Source organism: Vidua chalybeata, chromosome 4, assembly GCF_026979565.1.
Source record: "Vidua chalybeata isolate OUT-0048 chromosome 4, bVidCha1 merged haplotype, whole genome shotgun sequence".
Lineage (NCBI taxonomy): Eukaryota > Metazoa > Chordata > Aves > Passeriformes > Viduidae > Vidua > Vidua chalybeata.
This window is the reverse complement of record NC_071533.1, coordinates 54,817,176-54,844,324: the sequence shown is the minus strand read 5'-3', so window position 1 is coordinate 54,844,324 and position 27,149 is coordinate 54,817,176. Positions and strand designations below refer to the sequence as shown.

Genomic DNA, 27,149 nt, shown 5'->3' with positions numbered 1-27,149 from the left:
AAAAAAAATCAGTCTTCTGAAGTAGAAGATTGTACATTAAAATCTATCTTTGGTATTTATGGGATGCCAGTCACCATAGCTACAATGTGCCAATTAAAATCCTGCTGATGCAAGACAGACTACCAAAATCATCCTCCCCACTTATTTCAGCTCCAGTTCAGTGCAAGTCACTGAAGCTAGTACAATGTGTGCTGATAAGAAGTTCACTTTTTCAGGGGAAGCTGTGGCTGCAAAAGTAACTGGTTTTGGCAAACTATATTTCACTATCCCTACAGGTGAAGTGGAAATTACTGCATAGTTAGTAAGGCTGAATGGATACTAAGAGATATAACTCCTACCAATTTCTTTATCAAAACAAGTAAAAAAGGCAACTAGCAAATCCTAGAATGGTTTCATAGCTATTGGATTTTTTTAAATGCTAAAGTGCTGATGAACAAAAGGTGTGGTCATGTCATGTCATTTAATTCAGATAAGTTAACTTCTAGAATCTCTCTCTAGTGACAAAGACCACACAAAACAAATGTAATAACATTTTGAGGTTTCAATCTTGTTAAAAAAAAACTGGAAATGGAAAGAGGAATCACACTTTATTAATGCCTCCAAAGCCTGCAGCAGAGTAAAACTTCTGCATAACACTTGGCACCAGGCTGGGAACTGGACCAAAGCTGTCACTCATGCACTATGACCAACTCTCCTCCAGCCCAGGAGGGGGTGAGGCATAAGATATAACTGCAAGCAATTAGAACTTGCAAGGTCAAACAGTCTGTTAATAAAAGGAGAACTCTTTATTTACTACCAATTTTGAGGCAAAAAAACCCCAAAAACCATGAGGTCTTATGAAAAGAATGCTTCAAAAATCCAAATTCACCCAGCAAACGCAGCATTATTAACATACACAAAATACAGTAAAATATCAATCCATAAAACAACAGAGTGCTTCTTCCAGACAGTTGGCCAATCAGAGAGTTGACAGGGCAGAACAGGCCAAGTCGTTTAATTCTGCATTGCGAATGTCTCATGAGGCAGCACCACCTGCTATAAAATTCTTCCCTGAAAATGCTGTGACCCAAAGAGACACTGTTATGCCAGAGGTTTAAAGGTTTATTTGATATATTAGTGCTTTCTTATAAACTTTATACACTTGCCCTCTAGCTGCTGTATTTTTGTTTCTGTCATTCAGAAATCACTGACGAAAAGACCACTCAACTTCATTTAGGTTAACACTACCCCTCAGGATTCAGAGAACAGCATTCACAGCTGAACGGATTTAAATTAATGGCACCTTCCCAGAGAAAACTCCTGTTTGTCAAGAACCTATAAGTTGTTAACCAAAACAATCCACTGCTGCAAGCACCGTCTTTTTATTTTAGTATCACAGCTTTTTCTTACATCACTTTCAGCAAAGATAATTATTTACAAAGTAGCAACACTGTATCAGCCCCACAATGCCTAAAACCAGCATCACTGGCATAGGTGCTGTGCAGGCTAGGAGTCCATAGACAATGCCTGCACCAAAGCTGGACACTCCTGATTATCAATAAAACATGCAGAAGGAGAAGGGAAACAAGCACAACCAATTCTTCATGGAAGGCAGAAACCATCATGTCACAGCAACTGTCTTCACCCCGTTATCTTACAAAATCTTAAAATGTGGACCAGAACTTGCAAATATGCTACCTGAAGTCCCAGTTCTGCCAAAACACACACGCCCCATTTAACACCTCCCTGCTGCTGCATGAATGACTGTCTGCCTGGCAATAAGGAACTGTCAGTAACACCGCAGCCATTGTTCCCCATGCACCTTCCTCTCGCTCGGCACTGCTCTTGGCAGCTAACAAAAGCAATTCTTTGCGTGGGTAGGGGTTCAGGTAAAGGCAACTGAGTCATCTTGTCTTGCAGAAGTCTCCAATTTCTCTTAAGCTTTCCATTTTTACCCTTTCACGTGAGAGAATTAGATATTTTAACTATCTTCTTCTATGTTTTAGTAATTGTTTCCAAGCATTGCTGCCAAAACATGAGGAAGGAAAAATATTTACAAATAACTACCATAAAGATAGAAGAGTTTTCATGTGTCAGAACTTGTGAGATTGTGATCAATCATAAAAATAAATAGCCTTAGATATCTGTCACTGGAATGGCGCAGTCTAACTACTGCTGTATTTTTCAAACTGCAGCAACAAATCCTTCCAGAGACTGTCTGAACAAGTTTTATTATTTGTGCCAACAAAATTCTACTTGAAATGAGAGGAAAAAATTACTCCAGTTAAACCAAATGCAAGTAATTTGTTACTGCCTGATGACGTGTTTAACATGATTTCAACAAGTAAAATATCTCCAGTTCAAGGTTTTCTTGCTAATCCAAGTGACTGTATCCTACTTGTAGCAAACATTAAAGTGGTGCAAAACAAGCCAAGCCATCAAAACATTTCTTTATCAATAGAACTAATGTGTGATATTTAAAGAGTTTTTTTTTTCTTTTTTAGTCCTGCAAAGCCCTTGCCACTCAGTGACAAAGCCTGCATGAGTCACCCCTGCTCAGACATAGGCAGAATTGTTCATCCATAAGCAGCTTCCCTTGCTGCAAAAGCAGCTGTTTGTTCGTCTCTTGCCAGAAGTAAGGCTGACGTAGACCAGCTGGGCAGGATGCCCTCCCTCACTTTGGAAAAAGCAGTGAGAAGAATGAAGGGAAAAAATGTAAGAACAAGCAAATTATGATAGGTTTTTTTTTTGTTGTTCTTGTATATACCATGCATTATGTGGACTACAGTGCCTGAGGTAGCCCAGCTGCCAGTACAGAAGAACTGATGAGCAGAAGAGAATGGCTTTGTGAACAAGCCTAGAATTTTATCACTGAAGCTTGTAGGGAGAGAAATCTGACACAGGAGGAGAGTGTTAAATCCCTCAGAGAGATGGCAATGCTTTTTTAGGCACTTTGAAAACCAGCAACCTGACTCTAAAATAAGCTCTGTTTCTCATTTACTCGGAGAGTGAAGAATGTATTCCAAAAATGAAAATCCTAGTCTAAATTAATCCGTGTCTGATGCAGCTCTTTCCTCCCACTCTGTATTTAGTGATGCACTATTTTGCACCTTTCAGAGAAAGGCACACTGGGCAGAATAACTCCTTTTGTACTTTTCCACTCATTTTGAGGATCATGAATTTAAATTCAAGCTGAGAATACAGATGTCATGAAGATAACTAGCTAATACCATGTTAACCCACAAAGCTGAACCTAAACAGTGCCATTTCAGACACAAAGAAGTAGGTTCTGTGTTACCAAGATCATGTATTGTCATAAGGAACTACAATAGGTACATAACCTTGATATTTAAATGTGTTGTAGTTTTCCTACCTTTGTTTTCTGTTTGTACTTACAAACCCTTGCTATCTCTTCAGGACTGGCTTGGGAAAGGCTGTGTGGCATAATATTGGTACTGGAAAGGCACTGACTTCTACACTGTAATACAGTTCAAGCAGTAACATACAAATGAAAATAAACAGTGGGAAAGCTGGTCTTTGAAGAGTTGAGCAAGTTATGCTGAATGCCACGCATACTATAAATTCAGGTTTCGCTTGAACCTTTCCCAGCTCTATGAACACCTTGAAGGGAGGTCTTTGTGACAAACAGTGAAAAAACTTGCATTATCACAATATATTTATGTTTAAAAGAAAATAAATAAAATAAACTTAAATGGAAAAAGACAAACCCCATCTGAATAATTAAAAGCCATGTCATTTTTATTCAAATTTTAAAATGCTATAATTTTAAAACTGTAATTGAGGGAGGGAAGTTATCATTATTTGTTTCAATTTTTTACTTTGCTAACCACCTTGACTCTCCAATTCAACCTCTCACTCTCACTAGTTTGATCTCTGAATGTACTTTTGCATAAAGCTCCAGCTGTGAATGTTACACACATTTGGCTTGAGTTTAAATATTTCAATTAATGGAGACAACAGGAGTTTGATTAATACCAAATGGCAGATTTTGAGTAATGTTCCATATAACTTGCTAAATTTAGCAATGAAATAAATTGGTTATGTAAGGATAATGGGATGAGGGCTTAATAGAAAGCTCACTATACACGTTTCTGATCAACCACTCCACATTTTTTTAAGGGAAAAATTATGCTCCTCCAGCATCTACTAAATTTTTTCTGTTCAGTACAAAAACCTGGAAATTATCACATGTAGAACACATTCTTATCTGTACTTATTTGTAAGAGGAAAGACCAGTAATAAAATATGGGTTTTTTTAAAAAAAAGAAAGGAACATAGAAAGTCTGAGAGCATTAAAGCAAGGCTAAATACAAAATACATAGTTAAGGACAACAGAGAAAAAGCACCATATAAAAATACATAAGATGCACTTAATGGTATCCTTTATAGCTTCTGTAGTTTCACTGTTCTAAGCACTTTTATAATTAAAGTATTCTAGAAATTCTGTAACCCATTATTTTGTTTTCCTAAGAAGTAAATGCAAAACTCTAGCCCAGTTTACACATTCCATGACATTTACTGGCAGTTGGTAATACCTTATTGTCCCCTTGTACTTCTCCCAGTCTCTGCTGAAGCTCTCCAATCTCTTCTCCAAGATGTTTATTTCGATCTTGAGCCTCACTCAGTAGTTGAGCAAGATTTGCCTAGAAAATGAGTAAATATCAGTCAGAAGTCAGTGTCTGTGGAGAGAAGTGCAAGTAGTGCTTGAAAAGAAACCCTTGAATTACTCCTTATCCACCAACAATCTTTACTTTTATTGTTGGTGGTACCCAGACTTCATGCTTCATTAGAGAGATAACAAGAAAAGTCACCTGGGTTCCTTTATCTTTCTACATAGTAGAAAATACATACAGCATGAGTGCATACAGACTCCCAGAACAGCACACAAACCCCAAATGAGACAAAGTGAGAACATCTAAGCTACTTCCAGTATCGTGGCTGGAAATTCAAAATACTTTGACAATATTTATACAAAGCTGCCAAAATAATAGTTTAAACTTGCATATAATTAGACAAAAGGCACAGCTGAGAAAGAATTATGATACAATGAAAGCCCTTAATAGCGTCTAGAGCAGATTTCCAGCCAGTAAAGAAGCTGTCAGCCAAAGTCCTTGCCCCTGTATGGAGCTATACCATGGATATCTACTATTGCAAAACTTCAAATATGACCTGATTTTTGTTGTTAGGTATCACCTAGATTCTGGAAAAACAGAGGTGAAAGCTGGAGTTCCATTCTACTCCCCACCCAACAGTCCAAGTTAAAAGCAGTCATTCACATTAACCTACTAAGTTAGCAGGGCAAGCAGTCTGGTTTATGATCTTACAATTTAATTACATCAGTTTGATCACTAACCAAAAAATAAGTGCAATCTGCTCTTTTCCCATATATGCTATCTGAAAATGAACAAATACTAAAGGTAAATTTATTCCATTTTTACCCTAAAAATGTCTCATGAATACACAAACATTGACTCAACACAGGAAAAACCTACCAATGACAGCTTTTCCAAGGAAGTTAGAATCATAGTGGCTAAGATGCAACCTTTCAAGACATTGCCTATGGACAGTTTGGAGTGTCATCCATTGCCATAAATCTTAAGAGTATGAAAAGAAATTTCAAAAGAATTTTTGATCTTCTAAGTATGACTTATTTAAGCCTCATGAGTCAGTATCTCTGAGCCACGCTTACACTACTCCCTGGATTAGAGGCCAATGCATTAAATGACTGTAATTCATCAAGTGACTGTTCCTAGTTCTCTCTTGGTATCTTAGGTTTAGTTTTAGATTCCCTACCTGCTGTGCTTCTCATTCAACTCCCCCATTTCTCTATTCTGACAAATCTCTTTTTCAATCTGACTCTTTTACCCAGTGATTCTACTACCCCATGAGTCTAATAGGACGTTTTTGTGAATTTTATCTTTACAACCCATACACTCTCAAATCAACAAGGTATCTAATAGCCATTACTGCAATCTTGCTCCTTGTTCACTAACAACTACTATTTCTACATGTCCTGCTTTACATTTAAGAGAACGATTAAGAGGAATGTATGAATGTGAATAGTAACATGAACATAGCTATGCATGTATACGACCATTTACAGGATTAGACTATTAAGCTACCATCAAGTAGAACTTTTGTACTATACTATTGAAGAAGATAACTCCAAATTCCAATTGGTCTAAATTAGTAATAGCTTCAAACTTTTAAAAAGGAAAAATAACTCAAGAAACTGACAACACCCTACTTGATGAACGAGAAGCCTAAGTCACTGCTACAGCTTCTGTATTTCTGATGCTTTGAGACCAAAAGTTCAGGAGAAAGTCAGGTAAAAAGCATTAAAGTATTTTTTAAACTACTGACAAACCTGAGGACTGCAATAAATAATTTGGGGGAAGAGTGTAATAGCAAAAGAACCCCTATAAAGAGCCAATTTACAGCCAATACAGGACTAAAATAAATAAATTTAATTTATTAATTACTTTAATAAATCTAAAATTAATAAATTTAATTTTATTTTCAAAACAACAACCATTCAAGCAATGCAAAATCTTGTTCCTATCTCTTAAACAAATAGTATAATAGTCATTCACAGGACAAATGAATTAAGGAGCTTCAGAAGAAAACATTCAATCAATGGTTTTGAGAAGTACTTCTTAATGGCCACTGAAAAGAAAGAAAACTAAGAACCCACATTTGCAGGAAATTGTATTTAAACTGAAGTATCTATAGCTACTGCTTAGATGCATTTTTAATTTTTTTTTTAAACAAAGCTGACTGTCAATAAAGCCTGTGTTAGTTAAAAGGAATATGATTCGCACAAATCTCTCTGAAACACCTCTATACATACAGCTCCTTTTTATGATGAATTGGCACAACTCTTAACACTGCAATAGCACATGTAATTTCAACACCTGGAAAGAACTCAATCTCACTAATAAGTGTTTACAACTGTAACACCAGGATTTCAGCAGTCTGTAGTTAAAACCTGGCTCACAGTAATGGCAGGAAAGGCATTACCATGCCTATACTAAATCTTCCTGCTCAGATTTATTTCCTTTAAAACCATTTCTCTGGGGTTGCAATTCTATGCTGGATTTTATCTGTCAGTCATATAAATGACTTAATGTGACAAAAAGCTTTATACTCACGACAGAGGTTTTAGAAGAAACTGGAAACAAAGAATTTTAGACACCAAAATAAACCAGCTTTGTTTGACCATGCCAAGAGCATTACAATGAGCTAAGTATAGATTTGCTCCTTCCTGCAAGCCTTGTATTGTACTTCTATTAAACTGAAACAACCAAGCTATGTCACAGAAGTAGTCTCCAGCAATTACTCATTTCCCTGGCTTAGAGGTTCCATACAATGTATAATTCAGACTGTTACGAGTTTCAAAGGTTTTGGCAAGACCTCATTAAAGCTCTTGGTTAAATATGGATAGATGAAGAAACATTTGATTTTCCAAAGTGCTCTATTAGGCTTAAAGACAGCCAGCCAAGATGATATATGGATTGACACTGGACTTGGTACCATTTCTTTGGCATATATAAGAAAACATACCATATGCTTGAAAGATGATAAAACTAACAATGGAGGACTGCCTTAGTGAACCTACAAGAACATATTTTTTGAGGAAAGGGGAGAAATCTATGGAAAGGCAATGGCAATTCATTTTTCCATTTGGCAACTTCTTTTCAATATTCATAGAACAAACACAGAATTTGCTCAGAAATCCAACATTAGTTACTTCAACAGACAATAAAGCTCTTATCATTTACCCATGCAACACAGAACTCCCTGTAAATTAGCCAAATTCAGCTTCTCTAAAGGCAATTTCTTCGAGAGTTTCTTTTGATTTTAGGTGAAGCCTTTAAAAGACTCCTGAAACTGTTAAAAGATTTTACTTCTTTCACTCATATTACACAAAACTAACTGTAAAGTACTGATGAAGAGAGGTTTCTGAGCCATGAATAAAGGACGGAAAGATGCAGAGGTACCTTTCTCCTGCCTCCTCGTCTTCCCTCTGCAACAACCCACAGCAGTGGAAACTGTTTCTCCTACCCTCTTCTTAATGCAGCTGTTTCTAATACAAAATAACAAGTATTGCTTCAGCGCTGTCTCTGTAGGTGGCCAGTATCAGACAAGCTTCCAGAGCTCTAGCCACATTCCATTTCTGGCAGGTTCTCTGGAGCCTCTGCAGCACAACAAGCTATTTGTTTTAGATGCATCTGTTATGGAAAGCTTCATGTATCATAGACTCAAGAATAGCTGGAAGGGATTCATAAAGATCATCAAGTCCAACTGCCTCTGCCTCACAGGACTGCCCCAGAAGGAAGCCACATACTTAAGTGTTGGCCAGATGCAGCCAGAACTCTGGCAGGCTGGGTGCTGCAGCCACTTCCCAGGGAAGCCTGTTCAAGTGCTCAACCACCTTCTCAGTGGAGCACGATTTGAGCACTGTCTAAACCCTCACTGCAGTGCTAGACATAATACATTGTCCCCATATTCCTTTTTCCTCTGACCAAATGCAAGTGCAACCACAGCCAACAATCCCATCAGAAGCTAAGGAGAAAGGAGAAAAAGAAGGCTCAGAGAGTGCCAAGTGGGAAGTGCGTACCTTTATTACATAAAGGAAAAAAAGCATGATATATCAAAACAGACTGGAGAGTCAAAGATGCAGTGGGATGGGATCACAGACCTCCTCCTTTTCCACTTAGGCTTTGTTAAAATTTGCAAGAACATTTTTTTGGGACAAAAGGTGGAAAAGAACTTCACTTTTAGCTACAGATGAGCATCAAAAAAATACCGACAAAAATATCCATAAATACTTATTGACATAAGCCAGTAAATATCTGTCAGGCAGCAACAGATCTTTGCTCACTAGTGACCAATGGCCTGATGAGAAAAAACCAGTAACTCCAAATAGTCATCCCTGGCATTATGTACTACACTGGGGTTTGTCTCCTTTAATCATTTTGCAAATCTAGCTACACATACACACAGCGTTACTTTTCTTCACAGCACTTAAAACATGATGGATAATAACAGTCTTTAACACAGCTCTCCATTCTTTTGCACATAAATCTTATCCAACACTTAAAAAAGGGGAAAAAAAAAGTAACTTTTTGCCTTCAGGGTTCTCCCTGAAAAAGTAATATGGCACGGGGGAAGAGGGGGAAACTTCCAACATACCTTTACAGTTTAGAAGTATTTTTAAATACAAACATTTCTACATTGCAATTTACAGTCTTTTATGTTTGCTCCAGCCACACCTTCAAACAAAGAAGAACACTGAATTATAGGCCTGACAGAAAAACGTTTGATGAAACATTCAGCACACTTGATGGGTGTGACTGATCACAAATTTAAGTGCAGTTTCTCCTCTAATGAATTCATTTGACTGCAATGGCTGAATTAATACAGGAAAACCTGTTTTACTTACCAGATACCACTGTTCACTCCAAGATATGGGAACTGATGACTGCCCTTAGCACTAGTTTCCTTGCAATAAAATCCCAAAATTATTGCATTTTTCTCTTTAAGATGAAAAACCAGAGAAGACTTTTAAAATTACATATCCTGGGTATACAAACGAAAATACATTTAATATGGGTCATATTTTCACACTGAAAAACAACACCAAAAATTAAAGCTTCGTCAAGCAGTCACCTGACATAGAACAAGACAAGAAGAAAATCTGCTCCTAAATATTTTGAATTCCTAAAGATATCTTAAACTTTGAGATAATGCACAAAAATAATCAAAATCCCTTAAACATTTTGAGTGTTGTAATTAATCGACAGAATATTTATTGAAAGTACTCAGGTGCAGAGGTGTGCACAAATGTCTCTCTATTCCATTAAGGTAAGACACAGCAACCAGACAAGAAGTTGTTGTACACATCAGGCCTGAGGGACTATCACATCTATTAAATGAGCATTTCTCCTCTCCTAGACTTCACTTGGCATCATTAGGTTAATGGTTGGACTCGATGATCTTAGAGATCTTTTGTAATCTAAATGATTCTATAATTCTGTGTTAGTGCAAAACCTATTTGTTGAAGAAACAATGGTGTAATTTAACAAAGCATGACTCCTAGTGTGGCTAACAAGTTCTAGGTTTTACATACTACCACCTGCTCTGACCAATGGAATAGAAGATTTCAGTGTCCAGAAAGAAAAATCTGTCTACTGGCTACATTCTTGGAGCCGGCACATTTTGAAATTCACGGGAATATTGCTTTCTACGTGTTGCAAGGACAATGTCACTGTTTTCCAACTGCTACCTCATGCTATGGGAGTCAAACATGTGCACCTAAAAACCAAAGCAAAGTGCACTGGTCCACATTCAGCACATGCATAATGTTTTTCATCTTCAAACCCTTTGTAGAAAGGAGGAAATCACATTAATCTTCACAGCACCACTGTGAGATAAATACAAAATTATTCCTTACCCCATAGTATATTTTATCCACAGATTTTATCTCATAGGACTCTGAATGCAGCCTTTGGACCTTAACACAAGGCTAGAAAAACTTACTGAATTCATTAATTTACAAGAAATAGCCACATTAATAATTATTTATGATCATGTCATGAACAGTCATAAGGTAATCCCTGAAGTTTGTTTCAGAAGTGAATTGTGATAGCCAAGAACATTGAGCTAGAAGCCAGAAGTGAAATGGATCAAAATAAGTCCATTTGTGGTATGTCACAGCATAATCCTGTCTGGAACCTCTGGTCTTTCTGATGTTATGCCTGCCCAAAAAAAGTCATGCCCACAGACATACTCATTAGCAGGAGACAAGCTGACAAACATCTCAGTGAGTGGGTACCATGCCACTGTGATACCAACGGCCCTTGCAGCAGTCAGAATCTTGGTTTGAATGAATCACCTTAGGATATCTACGGATAACTGTAACAGCATTAAGGGCCGTGACATTCAGGTTCTCTGGTGGGCCTTTTTGGCTGGTAGGAAGATTAACCATCAAGCTGTGTTCTGTAGTAGGAATATGTCATCATTACATTATGGGACTCAGTACTGGGAGCCTCAAAGACGCTTCTGTGACCATGGGATCCTCTCTAAGGCTCAGCAGCTGCCTGGGAGACACAGGATCCACATGAGGCAAAAGTATCTTTGGCAGTAGGCTGGAGAACTTCAAAACGAGAGCTTTACTCTTGAAATTATGTGGGAGGGAATAAGGAAGCTTAGGATAGGGTAGGCATGCCAAGAGTCTAGGATGATGGGAAGAGAAAGGACTTAGCAATGCACAAAGCAACTGAGCTGAAGTGTAATTCCTTTGACCACAGGCATGCAACTGACAGAACAAGAGGACAGAGTCTCAAGCTATGTCAGGGAAGGTACAGGTTGGATATTAGGAAAAAAATTTTCACAGAAAGAATAATAAAGTACTAGAATTGTCTTCCCAGGGAGGTGGTAGAATCACCATCTCTGGATGTGTTTAAAAAAAGACTGGACATGGCACTTGGTTCTATAATCTAGTTGAGGTGTTAGGGCATAGGTTGGACTTGATGATTTTAGAGGTCTCTTCCAACCTCATTATTCTGTGATTCTGTACAGAAGGAGACTACCATAGAACAGCCTTGTAGGAAAGCTGTAAGCCTGTACCACAGAACCAGCACACTAGATACCCCTCCAAGGTCTCTTAACACATGTAGCAGGGGGAATAAACAGGAGGAGTTTGAAGACTGTGGGCAGTTACAGAGTTACAAACTCTAGGATCATGTAGAATAGGTGGGAGAGCTCACACAGCCGGAGTGCTGCAATGAAGGGATACAGGCTCCTTAGAAAGGATTGCAAAAAGGTGAGGAAGGGTCTTGCCTCCTCATCCTTTTTTCTGTGAGAGTACTCAAATACTGGAACAGGTTGCCCAGAGAGGCTGTGGAGTCACAGAGAATCAAAACCATACTGAAAATGGGCAACCTGCTCTACGTGGTCATGTTTGAGCAAGAAGATTGGACTAGTTGACCTCATGAGCTGTCTTCCCACTTCAACTCTTCTGTGATCTTGTGGTATTCAGTTCCATTTAATTTGATTTCTTATACATTTAAAATACAAATCTAAGACCTTCCCAGTGACATACGCATTGCAGCTTTATTTTTCGCACAGAGCCCCAGTGCAAACCCACTATCTCCAACTGAGTGGTCTCACTGAGATCAAATTAAGGAAAGCATTTTTAGGACTGTGGCCCAGAACAGTTGTTTTCCTAAGCATGCATTTTACTTCATGGTTGTTTATTCAAAGGATCTCATTTGTATTAAAAGAATATCCATTTCATATAGAAGGTCAAAGGATTCATTGATTTGTTATTTTAATGGCAAAGCTTCTCCCAAACTGAAGCTATACTGAAAATTTAAGCAACGTAGATGAAAATAACAGGCAGTATATATTAAGCTAGAAATCCAATCTGTGTTTTTTAAAGTTTCCCAGTGCAGCAACACTGGCCAACAGATAGCTAGTAAACTTCTATTAAAATGTCCTGTATCACAGTTAATGCATATAAATACGTATCATTGCAGAACTGTAGAACAGCAGAATTTCTATTTATATAGGATGCTCAGCAGAGGCTATGAATACAGAGAAATATTTTAACACGTCTTTCAAAAAGGGGAGTGTCTATTGTTTACCATTGTGCTGGTTTCAGCTGGGGTAGAGTTAATTTTCTTCACAGTTGCTGATACGGGGCTACACTTTAGATTTGAGCTGAACACAGGGCTGATAATATGGAGATGTTTTTGTTCTCGCTGAGCAGAATTTACACGGAGCCAAGGCCTTTTATACTTTTTGTACTGCTGTGCTGGCAAGGAAGTTGGGGGTACATAGGAGGTTGGGAAGAGACAAAGCCAGGACAGGTGACCCAAACTGACCAAGCATATTCTAGACCATGTGACATCATGCTCCATATATAAAATGTGGGGAAGAAAGAGGAAGGGGTGGGGGTTGGAGTGATGCCATTTGTCTTCCCAATTCACCATTATGCTTGAAAGGGCCTGCTCTCCCAGGGATGGGTGAACAGCATGCCTGCCCATGGAAGTCATGAATTAATTCCTTACTTTGATTTGCTTTGCTTGTATGAGCAGCTTTTATTTTTCCCATAAAACTATCTTTATCTCAACCCACAAATTCCATAGCTTTTGCCCTTCTGATTCTCTCTATGATCGCCTTGGTGAGGCAGTGAGTGAGGGTCTGTGTGGGCCTTGGCTGCTGGCTGGGATTAAACCATTACAAATATGTCTGCATGAATTTTAACATAAAACATGCTCTTCCTAATTCCTATTGTCCTGAAACATTTTGCCCCTCCATTACTTATCCAAAAATTACTCTACACCTGACACTGTAAGACATTATAAAACTACCTTCAACCGCATAGGCATGAAGGGCCAGGAAAGCGCAGACAGCTCACAAGCTGTGAACAACACTAATGGTGAAACATCTACAGTAGAAATAGAGATTTCTGTAGCACCGTTTCTCACTTTCTGCTTCTGCTGTTTGGCAGAAGGTGATACACACAGGTCACTCCTTGGATAAAATCATCATAGTATCATAGAATTGTTTAGTTTGGAAAAGATCTGAGATGCAAACACAGCTTTGAGAGGGAAAACACTACAGAGCACTGCATGTTAAGATACCTTTAAGTAACAATTTTACAAAACCAGATTTTTACTTAGCTGTTTGCTGACAGAAAATGCCTGGTTACATTATATTTCCATAAAAACTATGAGAATTCTGTGCTGGAAAGCAGGATGAGAAGGCATGGTGGAAAACATGACATTTTAAGCAGTCACCAAACATAATTGATAATAAAGGGGAAAAATGAAGACAAGAAGGAGAAGACAGTAGTAATTCCAACCCACCTATTACATTTAAGGTTCTAGACTGGAATTTCAATAATTAGCAGTAATTTCTCAGTTGTGGCAAACCAATGCAACACATAGCAAACTGTTAAGTATATCGTGTTTTCATCTTATTTCTGACCATGAAAACAGTATGCACTTTTGTGTTGTGTAGAATTCATTGGAGGACCAGGGTCTCCTTTCATAAAGCAACTGAGGTCACAAACTTCTCTCAGCATGCATCTAGGGTTCCAGGAAAAAAGGAAATGGAAGAAGCACAAAAAGGAGAGAGAACTTCACTCTTTCTTAGGTGAGAAAATGCTAAGAAATGTAGCTATGGTAATAATGGAAAAATATTCATAACTTTCTTTTATTATTCTCTGATGCATTTCTCAAAGCGAAACTATACTCTTCTTCAGAAAGGTTGCACTAACTACTCTAGGTTATCCACCTTGTATGCTACAGACACATTTCTCATGAAAATAAAAACTCAAGAAGTACACTAACAGTCTACTACTGTACAACCTAACATATACATCGTTCTAGGGGGGAACCTATCAATGACCCCATTTTCTTTCTTTTACTGCTACCTAACATGAATACATAATTTCCTCAGGAAAAAAAAATGACTCCTAGGTAAATTATTAAAGGTTTTTGAGGCACTTGCCCTGGTAAGACAAATTGCTAAAACTTAATACAATCACAGCTTCTGAATTTAGACTGATTTTGGCTAGTATTTTAGAAACAACTGCCAGTTTTATTTGTTTTGAAAGATGAAAGATTAATTAGAAGAGCTATGGGATGGCAAATCCCCCTTCCTACTCTGATCCTACAGATCATCCTCTGTAATGATCCATACACTGCTTTGGTTTTTTCTTTCAACTGGATATTCCTCAGCAACACTCAGAATGCACAAACTTGTATCTGTCATAAAGTTTTATTAGAATTCTGTTGAAATAACAGAACTGCAAATAAATTATGCTAAATAATGAGGAAGTTAAATGATTCTACACTAAGCCACTGACTTCTTGGCAGCTATTTGTATAAGTGCCTGAAGGAGTAATTATATTGCCTCTGGAAGTTTAGTTTAAAGCAACCAAAACCCTAAGCCATAAAATTTTAAGCAAATAGCAAGAACTACATGCAAACTATCAGGGAAAGGATGATGAGTAAAACTTCTGATCCATTAACAGAATGTAATAACCATGTTTTAAACATAGTTAAAAGACTTCCAAAACTAGCAATTACAGAACAGTTTTGCTCTTTTGGGTTGTTCTCATCTCCCTGCTTCACACATTGAGTTTTGGTGCCATTTTTCTCTAAAAATTAAGATAAAATTTAAGATGTGACAACCAGCATTCCACAACAGGGACACACTGTGGATATCCAGGAACAAAAATGCATGCAAGCAGGCAAAAAGTTTTTCAGGGGAACCATAAAATGCAATTATCATTGTTTTACCATTTATAACTCATAGTCAAGTGGCCTGGGAGAATAATTAATGGAAAACAGCCCTCACAACAATAAATTAACAATTATGGAAAGCAGACAATGCATTCCCAGCTTACTTTTAAGTATGAGAAGTCCTGTCACAAATACATTTTAGGACTCAACATGGAAGAATGAACAAAAAGGAGAATGACCTCAAGTCTCTGTACACTGACCAATTTCAGTCTCAGGTGGACACAAAAGCAATAGCCATATATTCTATAGTTCAGGTATTTCACAGTGAGATGTGTAGACAAAAGCAAAATTTCACAATTTAAAGACTGAGCTTTTCAATATTCAGAAATGTTTGCTTTTTTTACCAGATCTCTTAATTAATATTTTTATTCTTTCGCAAAGTACTTTTGTAGCAGATAAATAACATCAGTTGAAAAAAAATTCCTACCTGTTTCCTCTTTTCAGGTGGAAGTGATGGATCCCCATCCTACAAATAAACAGATATATTTTATTGGCAGCTTATTTATGAAACCAGAAACTATATTAATTCTGTGAATCTAATTGTAGAACATGTATTTTAACTAAAATGCTATCAATTTTTTTAAATACTGCTGATTAATACCAGTAATTCTAACTTGAACATTAAAAAATTTCTAAAGTTGAAGATTTGTTTACATTTCTAGAACAGCAGTTCATTACAAATTTCTGTTGCATTAATTTTCATACTGGTACATTAAGTTGCTGTGGAATACTAATACCACAGTCAGTTTTTAAATGGAATTATCACTGAAACTAATTTCCTCAGAGATGCACTGCATTTCTGTGTCGTATATAACAAGCACTGCCTCATCACTGCAGAACAAATGAGTAATAATATTATCAGGGCTGTGCAACTGCAGGACTACAGCAAACAAGTACCTAACCATTTTTACAGCAGCCACTATGGACTTCTTTCCAATTTTTTTTGAGGTTCACCTTTGTCCCCCAGTTATACAGTCTTCATAAAGAACAACCTACAATCAGCTCCCGATACTTCTTTTTCAGAGACTGGTGTCGTTCCCGCAGCTGGTTGGCCATAAGTTTGTACTGGTCTCTTTCTTGCTGACAGGTGTCCAGCTCTTTGGAAAGGATGAGCAATGCCTCCTTTTTACTTTCAAGTTTCCTTTTGCATACCAGATACTGCAGAAGAGAAAAAACCCATACATGTAACAAGCCATTTCTACCCAAGCCAGTACTGAATACAAGAGGCTCAAGTTCTTCTATGAAAAGTTGGAAGACTGCACAAGATCAAAGTCTGCCACAAGTTGTCTTAACTTATTAATGACAATCATGGGGAAGATATCTCATATGGAAAGCTTGAAATCCATCTGTAAGGCTACATGTTCACCTGACCACTGTGACTTAGAAAAATTTACCAAATTGAGTTTCTCATTCTTTTCTTTATATGCAGTAGTATGAGGAACCTTGCAATTTGCCCAGAAGCCCTGACAAGGCTGCTAGAAGGAAGAAGCATTTGCAAAGTCCTTTTTCTACATGTGTTCACAATATCTAGCTCCCAGGTAGCAACCAATCGTTCCTGCTTCACTTCCCACTGCTGTCCTTCTCCCCACTACCAGCAACGTACTCTGGGCTCAGCCTCCCAACTGGACACTGAAATGGGACTATGTTACAGCAGAAGGGCCTGCAGGAATGATAACCAAAATATACCTTGACTGTGAAACAATTACAGTGTGATGCCCTAATGCCACAAATAAAAGAAACTTAATTATGCTGTGATACTAGGCATATACTTATTTGAGGCAAAAAAAATGGGAAATAATGCTGGAATGCTGCAAACACCTAAAAGGGGAGGAAAAGCAGAGATGAGCCTTCCTCTGCAGCCATCACTTCTCATGTGAAGTGGTCATGCACTAAGCAAAGCAGAACTTGCAAATCTTAGCTGTTCTGCATTAGTCTGATCTGCTTCATTGCCTTTTCACATTGAAAGGAAGAGTAACATGTATGTCATCCTCAATATTACCTAACAGAACTTTCAGGTAACTTTTACTTAACATGATGTTCGATCAGCAGATTCTTATTACCCATCACTTGACACTGCTCATGCTAAAGTATGTATTTCTATTTCTGATGTTACTGACATATGATGTGGCTCTAAATACTTTCTGAATGTGATCTGCAAGAGACCAAATACCATAGCAGTCATGAAAACAATTTACAGTTTCATTATATCCTCTGACAAGAATACTTTGTCATTATGGGCTCTTGCATAAAGCAACAACATCAGCATTTCCATGCTGTTCAAGTCAGTGCTGTTCTTTGGGACAAAAATCATTCTTTGTATGTACTACTTGCTTGGAATTAACTTTGTTAACCTCAATTTGAAGTCAATGAGAAAGGAAAAAGTAAGTTTGGTATATTAGTACAGACAACCTTTTCCAAAAATGGTAAATGCTTAGTTGCAAAAAAAGTGGGAAGGAAATGGGAAAAGCAGTTCCAAGAAGGATTTGAACTCTCAAAAAGGACACTTCCACCTTGGATTAATTTTATTTCTGGCAATACTGAAGTTGAAATCCTGCCATAAATTTTCTGGATTATGATGCCTTGGCATCAACAAAGGCAAGTGTACCTATGTACTTATGTCCTTACTGATACCTTACACAAATGTCAAATCCCCTGATAAAGAACTGAAAGGTATGAGAAGCTAAACTTTAACATTGTCAGTAAGTGATTATAGTAAACTGCTTCAAATTTGATAAAGTAATTCTTTCCCTTACAGTGAAATATTTGTCAATCTCTCTTCTTTTTCCCCCGTTTCATCCCCTGTCTAAGTCTAATTGTAAATCAAGCCTTTGCTATATTGTTTTTAAATATTAACAGTCTGATAGAGTAGTTGCAAATAAAAATGAGTAAAAGCAAACCTCAAAATCACTTAAAAAAACCCTAACCCAACAGCCTAATCCCTGAACCAAGTAGCCTGTCCTGCTCCTTTACCAGGAAGAATCCCATGAAGAATGAAGCTGGCCCATCCAGCCAACACCTGTGTGGAGTGGAGCACCCTATACCATGCACACAATGTGAGTGGAAAGAAGCCAAACATCTTGCCTTATACACCCACAGTACTGCAGGTGCCTGCAAGCCTTGCCTCAAGTGCTGCTGGATGAAACCATGTATGAGAGTCAGGAGTGAACCAGAGCATGTGGATTAGGCTGTAAAACCCAGTACTTACCCAGGAGGAAATATAGACCTAGCAGCAAACAAATCTTGCTTCTGCCATGAGTCACAGCCCTCTACAAAGGACACAGAGCATACGAGAAAGCTTCACCTTTTACAGCAGCACCGGCAGGGGCTGGGGAATTCTTCACTACCTATTAGCCTGAGGATAATGAACCATAAACAGATTGTGGGGACAGTAATATTCAGAGTCTGAATGAAAAGGAATAAAGATGACCTCCTTGTTTAAAATCTGTTTTAACTAGATGAACAAAATACTGATGATATTGGCATCTCTCCTCAATGTACTGTTTGGATTTTACTACAAAAATGACCACATAAAAGACTTTTTGAAGTAATTTTTGCCTTTTACAAATATTGACTTTCCCAAATAAATAGAATAAAACCAGTAATAACATAATAATTTGTTTCCATGGGCTTATGGTACAAGAAACAAAAAGCCAGAGCATTTCTGTAGAATCTGATTATTCAACAGGGCTATGTTTGCAGTTGCCATTACCATTACTGAAGGAAAACCAAATTTCACAAAGACAGACCTCAAAGAGGTTATTCAATATATTTTTTTCTGAATGTTAAAAAACAATGTAGCAATAATGGCTATAAAATGACCTAACAGCTGTATACCAGAAATGGGTTCTAGTCAGGGAAATAACTGAGTCCCATCAGCAATTTCCCTTATATAGACAAAATAAGTGCAACAAAATTGGTATGCTGTCAAAAAGAACATAGGAGTGTGACAAGTTGTTTTGGAGCAATGAAAGCAATAAGGCAAATTTTCTCACACAGTCTGAAAAAAAAGCACTCAGTAGATGCTTCTGCAATTCACTCATGCAGAGACTTCTTCCCCTGCAACTGAAGGAAAGGCCCCATCTCAGGTGTTTATCAGTGAGACAAACAAGTGAATTCTGTTATGCACTACAGTTACTGTGAAATATTCATATTATCTTTTGTTTCTTTTTAATTATTGGTACAAAATAATCCATTAATTAAAAAAACAAAGTTAAATGAGAACCAGCTGCTATACATTCAATCTAAAAGTTACAATGTACAACTTTTCATATCTGTCTAGTGGCTTTTATCTACCAATGTGCTGTTATCTGCAATAAAGTAAATTATAATTGCTACAATGAAGAACATCATAATTAAAGGAATATATATGACATCCTACATTACTGCCTGAACTGCTTTACAGCCAGATGACTACTTTAGTGAAATTGAGTAAAAAGAGACTGACAGGAGAGTGTAACTGCTCCAAGGTGACCCTCTACATCAAACACTTACTATTTGTCCATCGCTATTTTTAGTCACAAATCTGGGTAGATCTCATTAATGATGCTGTAGACATGGTCTAATAATCTGATGAAGCTGGGACACAGTCAAGGTTTTAGACTTTCTTTTTCTAAACCAACAAACACACTGAATTCCTATCAGATTTTTTTTTTTAATTTGTACAAATTACTAGCCTATATTTTGGTATTTAATGACAAATAATGTCATGGGAAACATCTAATTCTCTGAGAGTAGAAGCAGAGATACTATCTCCAGTCTGTGCTTTGGAATCACTGTGATCATATTCTGTCTCTTCTTGATACTTAAGGGCCTTGTGTCCTCAAATACTGAAGGGCTACTACATTACATTGGGCCTTGAAACCTATCATCTACCATGCTCTCTGGGAAACCATGAAGTCTACTCACCCTCTTTTAACAAGAGATCCAGCTGCTACCAAACTGCCTTAAGTTTCGTCAAATTTCTCCTGACTGTAGTCTTGGAGACAATTCTGTTGTAGAAACCGAAGGGTCCCAAAATGCATTGCAATCTCACTGTTTGGGATGTTTGTTGATTGCGTTTCTATAATGTTGTTCCCCTTGACTTCAGATTAAATTGTTACCTTATCTGAAAGAGTCAAGCACTCAGACCTAGAAAAATGCACAATTATTGGCCATTTGCTTGCCATCTCACTTCCTGATGTGATTTATCTCTGATAAAACCTGAAATAATGCAGTGACCTTGGTTTTATCCCACCATATCAACTCTGCTTTTCCTGCTGCCCAGCTCTTGCTTCACTGGCTGCCTTCTGGCTGCTGAAACACAAAGCAGGCTGGTATCATCCACTGATGATAGAAGTGATATAAGCAGCTCCTCAGAACACCATGTCTTGTCTTGATGGCAATACTACACCACACCATCTTCACCACCCACTTAGGAATACCACAATTTAGTAGTTAACACTACTGTGCGATGTGGCCCAGCCCTCAGAAGTTTTGTATGCTGTGCATCAGATAACATTATTAATTTCTCTGTTTGTTTCACAACATCCCTGCAGATTTCTTACTCCAACCTGAAACATGAAAAGCAACCACTTGTTTAATTGCCCAAAAGTCCAGCATGCAGGTCTTCATAGCACTCTCCCACAGCTCCAGAGAATTTTGGAGTGCAGTAAATCACAATGCCAGCTCTTTCAACATTTTCACTGCATTTTGCAAATGTCAAAGTCACTACAATGCCAACCCAACCAACCAGAGACCTCGGAGTATCCGCTCCACTTTGTTCTTCCCTACAACCCCTGCATTTGTGCACATTAAGAAAAGCTGTTAAACTAGTGGCTCCAAAGCCTGTTGGTACCCTCACAGAGGTTTGGCAAATTACATTTCATGCTTTGTTTGAGAAGGAAACATGACAGAGATAATATGAACATGAAAATCTCATCAGTTTTCCTTCCCTTCTCTCTTGCCCACATAAAAAATTGTACAACCAATGGGAAAGGTGTGCTCTGCCAATTACAAGCAGGCTAGGTATCCCTTCAGAACTCATGTCTCATGTTAAAATCTAGCTATTTCAACTAGAACTACTGCTCAACAGTTTGGTAAGTCCAAAATTACTAGGCAAGGGAGCTCAGAGACAAGCATATCACCTCCCTCTGTGCTGCTGAAGACCATACACAGTCAATAACCAAGAAATAGCCTCTTGTGAATGAAAAATTAAACGGAAATTACATCTCTTCAAACTAGCTGTAGGAGGCACAGTCACAAATGAGTAGCTGTAAACAGCATACACTAAACACTCTAATGTGTGGGAGGTGACAAATGAAAGAGAAGCATTTTGACATTGACATAATTTTAGAGGCTGGCAAATCTGAGGGATCGTGGAGATCATCTAGTTCCAAGTCTGCTGCCATGGGCAGGGACATGTTCAACTAGTCCAGGTCGCTCAAGCTCCCGTTCAAACTGGCCTTGAACAACTCCAGGGATGGGGATGAGGAATGGAATGTACTCTTGGGACAGTACATTTGAGATTTATGAAGATTACTGGTTTATGGAGGACTTGGGCCACCAGTAAGAAAGTTCTTGCTGCAGCTCAGTCTCTTGTGTCAAACCAGCAGTTATTGACCAGGTCTTCACCCTACAACTTTACACTGACTTTTAAATACCCTAAACATGGGTCACTGAGTGACATAAACTTTAGATGAAAACCAAGAGTCCAAGCAGAAAAATAACATGGTAACTCAACAGAGTAATTAATCTTTCATATATGAATGTGTATATATATATATATATATATATATATATATATACACCTCTATACATCCATCACCAATACATAAACTTAGCTAGAGGACAGGTAAAATGTGGATTCTTGCTCTTGAAGTGAGTTTTTCTGCATCCGGTTTGTGAGATTTTCAATGGAAATAATGACTCTTTTATGCTTCTTCAGTGTTTGCTAAGTTGGCTTTGTCCCAGTGTTCCTACCTACGTCACCCTATTCAGTTAGTTTAAAGAATGCTCAAGGTACATGTGGTGCAAAGATTGTTCAGAGTACCAGATGCACACTAGGCCTGTTATATGAGGCTGTAAAGTAAGTGGAAAAATAAATAAATATGGAGGCAAAAGAACAAGCAAGAAGTTAGTGGTGAGCATAATAAAAACAGAGAAAGATATGTGAAAGGGTACAGAGCAAAAGGCACTGAAACGGAACCAAAGTCAAAAGGAAAGAGAAGAGTAAATATAGAAAAAGACTGAAACTGACAAAAAAATTTCTTCTTTTCTAATGAAAAATGAAAAGGCAATCTGCTGTGTGTACAAGTGTTTGTGCATAAGGACCAAACACACATCCTTACCACTCTTCTTAACACCTGTAGCACCATAGTTTTAAAAGTTACAGTTGCTTTGACAAGTATTTCAATTACTCCTACCTTTCAAACCTGGAAGATTTGGCTTATGCAAATGAAAACATATGTGACCACAGGTCTGAACTCATCAGCTTCTTTTACGCCAAGATTTTTAACCCCATCTTATGTTTTAACTGTCTAGCACCTGCAGTGGGAGAGTGTTTGTTTAGAGCTACCATGTCTTTTCTTGCCTGTGTTACCTTGTATTTTGAAAGCATTTCAAGATTTTTATGAAATGAACAGGGGAAAAAAATTTCTCAGCAGACACTGAAGCTAGGAGGCCTTGAGAAAATCTGTACCACTGAGAGATATGGCAAATTCAAAAAACTTACTACAAGTTACTTCAGAAGTCTGAGCCACTTTCTCATAAAGACCCATAAGGATGCTGGAGTTAATGGGTAAAACACATGGAGTGAAGTACAACAGCCAAATGAAGAGGAAGGCAAAAGAGGAAAACCTGTATCTTGACAGCACATACTAGACTTCACCCAGAACAACAGGCTGTAAGCCTGCTGTGGAAACAGAGAGAAGGAAGGAAAGGTGGAATATAAATCACCATGCCTCTAATTTTTCCTGAAAATAAGAAATCATATGTATGTTTAAGCATCTACAAGAATGTAGCTTAGTACAGTCATGAAACTTTACTACATTCAAGAAGTCCCTAAACTTAAGTAGGTATTCAATTTTAGGATAGAGTTTTTAGGTTTAACTATATAAAAAGTGGAAAAGTTCCAAAATAATTCTAAATTACATTTTAAAGCAAGTAATAGCAACATTTCCTCTGAACACACCTCGTGATTTGCCTCCCATCTGAAATCACCTCCATTCCAAATAAAACTCCATTTGATAAATGAGATGTCAGATTCAACACTGCACAACCAAGATGCTACTAAAAGTGCACTTTTCACTTTCTCTTGGATTATTTTGTGTCTTTGGAAGTACTGTATTCACAGACAGTCTCCAATTCTGGAAGTACTGTACTAGCACAGATCTGGGCCCATACAAACTGCCACTGAAATCACCAAGAACAGTGACAGGTTCAACACCCTAAACTCAAATATCTTTTTGACAGGTCAGGGCCTAAGGCCTTACACTCAGTTAACATAATGGAGGCAAAGCCCTCCTGAAAACACGGGAATTCATCTGCGTGCATCATACTGTAGGACAGTATCCAGGCCAATGCCATTTGCACAAAAGTTTTATCTGCTAGCTGTAAGCATAAAATTACTATTTTTACAGTAATGCGATGTAAAAATAAGCATGCCAGCCTGCTTCATGAGTTTGATGAATAAACAGACTTGTCTTAAATAATACTCCTTTAAATGATACTGACCTCAAGTTGGTTTGAGCTTGCTAACTTACCCTACATGAAAACATATACCTGTAAACGCTGTGGATGTTTTAATGGGGATGCAGTGGGCAATAAAGTTTCTATTCATGTAACTGGAAAATCCTCCACCTGTTGAGGCTTGTGGGCACGCTGCAATTACATTCTTTTTCCCATAGTATAAATGTCACCATGGGTCTCAAAACCCGTAAATATGTGATTCAAGTGAAGTAAGAAGACAAGGAAGGCATACGGCACAGGGGCAGCCCGGTCACCCAGGCCGGTGCCGCAGCCGGGCCGGGCTGCGCTGCGCTGCTCCTCCGGGCCCGAGGCCTCGGCCATCCCCGCAGCTCAGGGAATCCTCGTCGGTTTCAAACCAGCCACAGCAGCAGCAGCAGCAGCGCCTAGAAGCTGCTCTCCGCAGCCCCAGGCCGGTTACTACACGGAGAGGTTCACAGGCCCTTCTTGCGGCGCTCCGCAGCAGCGCAGGGCCGCGGCGGCAGCCCGAGCAGGGCAGGGCCAGCGGCAGACGTGGCCACACGGCGCAGCCGTGACCGGCTCAGCTCGGCGCTCCGCTCTGCAGCCGCTGCAGCCGCTGCTGCCCGCTCGGCCGCGGGCCGGGTGCCCTGCCGGCGGCCGTGCCCCTCTCCCCGGCATTTCCCCGAGGTGCGAGGAGCAGCCGGGCCCGCCCGCCGCTCTTCCTCGCTGCCCGGCGCCCCGGCCCGCGGCCCCCCCGCCGCCTCACCTCGCTCAGCAGCCCCTGCCAGTCGCTCTCGCTGCGGTGGGAGCTCATGGCTCCGGCGGGCCGTGGCGCCGGTGAGCGGCTCCTCCCGGCCCGGCCTTCGCCGGGCAAGCCGCGGGAGAGGCGGGGACTCCTGCCACCTCTGCCGGCCCGCCCTGCCCTCCGAGCGCCGCCGGGACCGGCCGCCGCCGTCGCACGGCCGAGCTGCCGGCGGGGCCGGGCCGCGGGCAGAGCGGTGAGGCCCGAGCGGCACCTGCCGAGTGCTGTGCGGGAGTGTCTGGGGTGTGTGTCCCAGAGAAGGGTCCTCCTCTCCTTACGTGCGCCTCCTGCATAACAGCTCGGCACTGCTGCCATCCCAGGCCCTGGACAGCCAGACTTCCGTGAGGACTGGTCTATGAGGGGAGAGGCATCAGGGAGGCTTTAGTATTATATATATGTGTAACAAAATTATGTACACACTTGCGTTGGGTGTGTACTGTAAACCACAAAGGGAGGATAAGGCAACCACTTTCTCAAAACATGATGGTGGAACACTGCCCGCTATGGGCATAGATCCCCGTTGTTGCTCAGTTCACGGAGGTGTAAATATCCTGACCCAGGACTTGATCCGGCTTCTTTATTTCCCGGTTAGCACAGACGCTCTTCCATCATCACTGAATCCCAAGCACGGCGCCCACACAGCGCTCCTCACCCTGCCTGATGTCTCTGCTCCAGGCACGCCCTCCGCAGCTCCCATGGGTACAGCATCCCCATGGACCAGGTCTACCGTGAGGCACATCATGTGCGAACTTTACTGTACTCCTAACACGGCGAGTATCCCCAGGACTTATGTTTTCCAGGCAGAGTCCAAGCTTAATTGCATGGAGTATTTGAGCAGTTTAACCCACAAGTACTCTTTGTTTTAAATAACACCACAAACAGCACAAGACAACATGATCAAATATGCGTGCCTTGTACCTTACCACAATTTACCCATTGTTAAGATTTTTTTGTGGTTTGGTGTCTAGGCACAACGTCCTTCTGTTCTCTAAAATGGCTTAGAGAGCCCCATTTGACAACTTCACATCCCTTGGCCTTGCCACTGAAAACATTTCTGTTCCAGGTGCTTAATTAATGGCTTATATAGAAAGAAACATAGGCCATATCTAAACTCAACAGGAACTGTCTTTGAATGAAAGATTATAAATTTTAATAAATGCCTGTGATTATCTCCATATTAAAAAGGAAAAAAAAAAAAAAGTCCAGGAGAGCATCTAGCTTTGGTATGGAACTTTAGTTGAATAGTTACAAAGTTCATACATTTCACCCACAAATTATTAACTTAGACATTTTCTCCAAATTATGAACCATTTTCTCCTGTATTAGCTGTTCCTCATCTCTAGGCATTCTGCAACTTTAATGCTGTAGAGGATACATTTGTCTTTGCTATTTGTCCATATTTTTCTGTGGTTTACGTTGTCATGTGTGTGATGTATTCCAATCCTGTATCTCCTTGCAGGCTTCTCAGCAAACTGTTTCTGAAAACACCTTATTTGCACAGGCAAATAGCAAATAATGAAAATTAACAAGAACTATAATTTAAACCACTGCTTAAAAGAATTGTTAATTATATTAGAAACTCAAATATTTTCTTAGTGTTGTGAATAGTTAAAGTTATACAATTTATAGTGCAGATGAACCAAACAGAATCTTTTTCCCAGTTGTGCTTCTCATTTACAGAATTTCTCTCCTTTGTTTTCTTGGTTGTGTAGCATGCTGGACTCAGAATACTCTTGCAGAAAGAGCACTGCTTTAAGAAAGATAGCCCTTCAAAAGCCCTCATTTTTGAGAGATGTCATTCATTTTAATCCCACATATGCTCGCACTCCTCACAAACATAAGGTTTTAATTTTTATTGATGATAAGTATTCAAATGAGAAGTAAATATTCAAGAAAGGTTATTAAAACAAAAGGAACTCTCAATGTTTTCAGCTCTTACAATTTTATCAAAAGGCTGATTAGAGCCGGTGTTTTTCAGAAAGCCCAAGCTCTTGTATGAGAATAGCCACTTTCTTTTGAAGTAAAAGTAAGATTCAAGGGAATAAATTAAAAATAAGCTGAAATGTGCCTTGAGTACATTTGATAGGATCAGAAAGAAAATAAAAGGACCCAAATATGTATTTTTTAGTAGTCACTTTCAGTTCCTGATATCAAAACTTTTGTCAGCTTCTTTGCTTTTCTATTCCTCTCTGCCTTACTTACCCGTGGTTACTGCAAAACTGCAATGTAACAGTCCCAGTTGGAAGCAGGCTATTTTTCCAGCCTCTAGGCAGGAACAGATTGAGATATGGGTCCTGTCGTAACTCAGGCAACCAAGTTAAGAAAATGACAGAAAAGAAATACTA

The 27,149-nt window shown here is 39.1% G+C and overlaps 1 protein-coding gene across 3 annotated transcripts in view; it reads right to left on the bottom strand.

The window, feature by feature from the left end:
* Nucleotides 1-24,925, bottom strand: part of CCDC149 (coiled-coil domain containing 149) — a 51,834-nt gene extending 26,909 nt beyond the window's left edge. For 2 of the 3 annotated variants that reach the window (XM_053940507.1, XM_053940508.1), the window contains exons 1-4: nucleotides 24,769-24,925; nucleotides 16,317-16,478; nucleotides 15,748-15,786; nucleotides 4,536-4,643 (exon numbers count right to left, since the gene is read on the bottom strand). In XM_053940507.1, coding sequence (XP_053796482.1) covers nucleotides 4,536-4,643; nucleotides 15,748-15,786; nucleotides 16,317-16,478; nucleotides 24,769-24,816 — 357 coding nt within the window. In that variant the 5' untranslated portion in view covers nucleotides 24,817-24,925. Of the gene's footprint in view, nucleotides 1-4,535; nucleotides 4,644-15,747; nucleotides 15,787-16,316; nucleotides 16,479-24,077; nucleotides 24,435-24,768 lie in introns of those variants that run through there. The other variant, XM_053940509.1, reaches the window with a different exon arrangement.
* Between the last annotated feature and the right edge of the window lie 2,224 nt (nucleotides 24,926-27,149).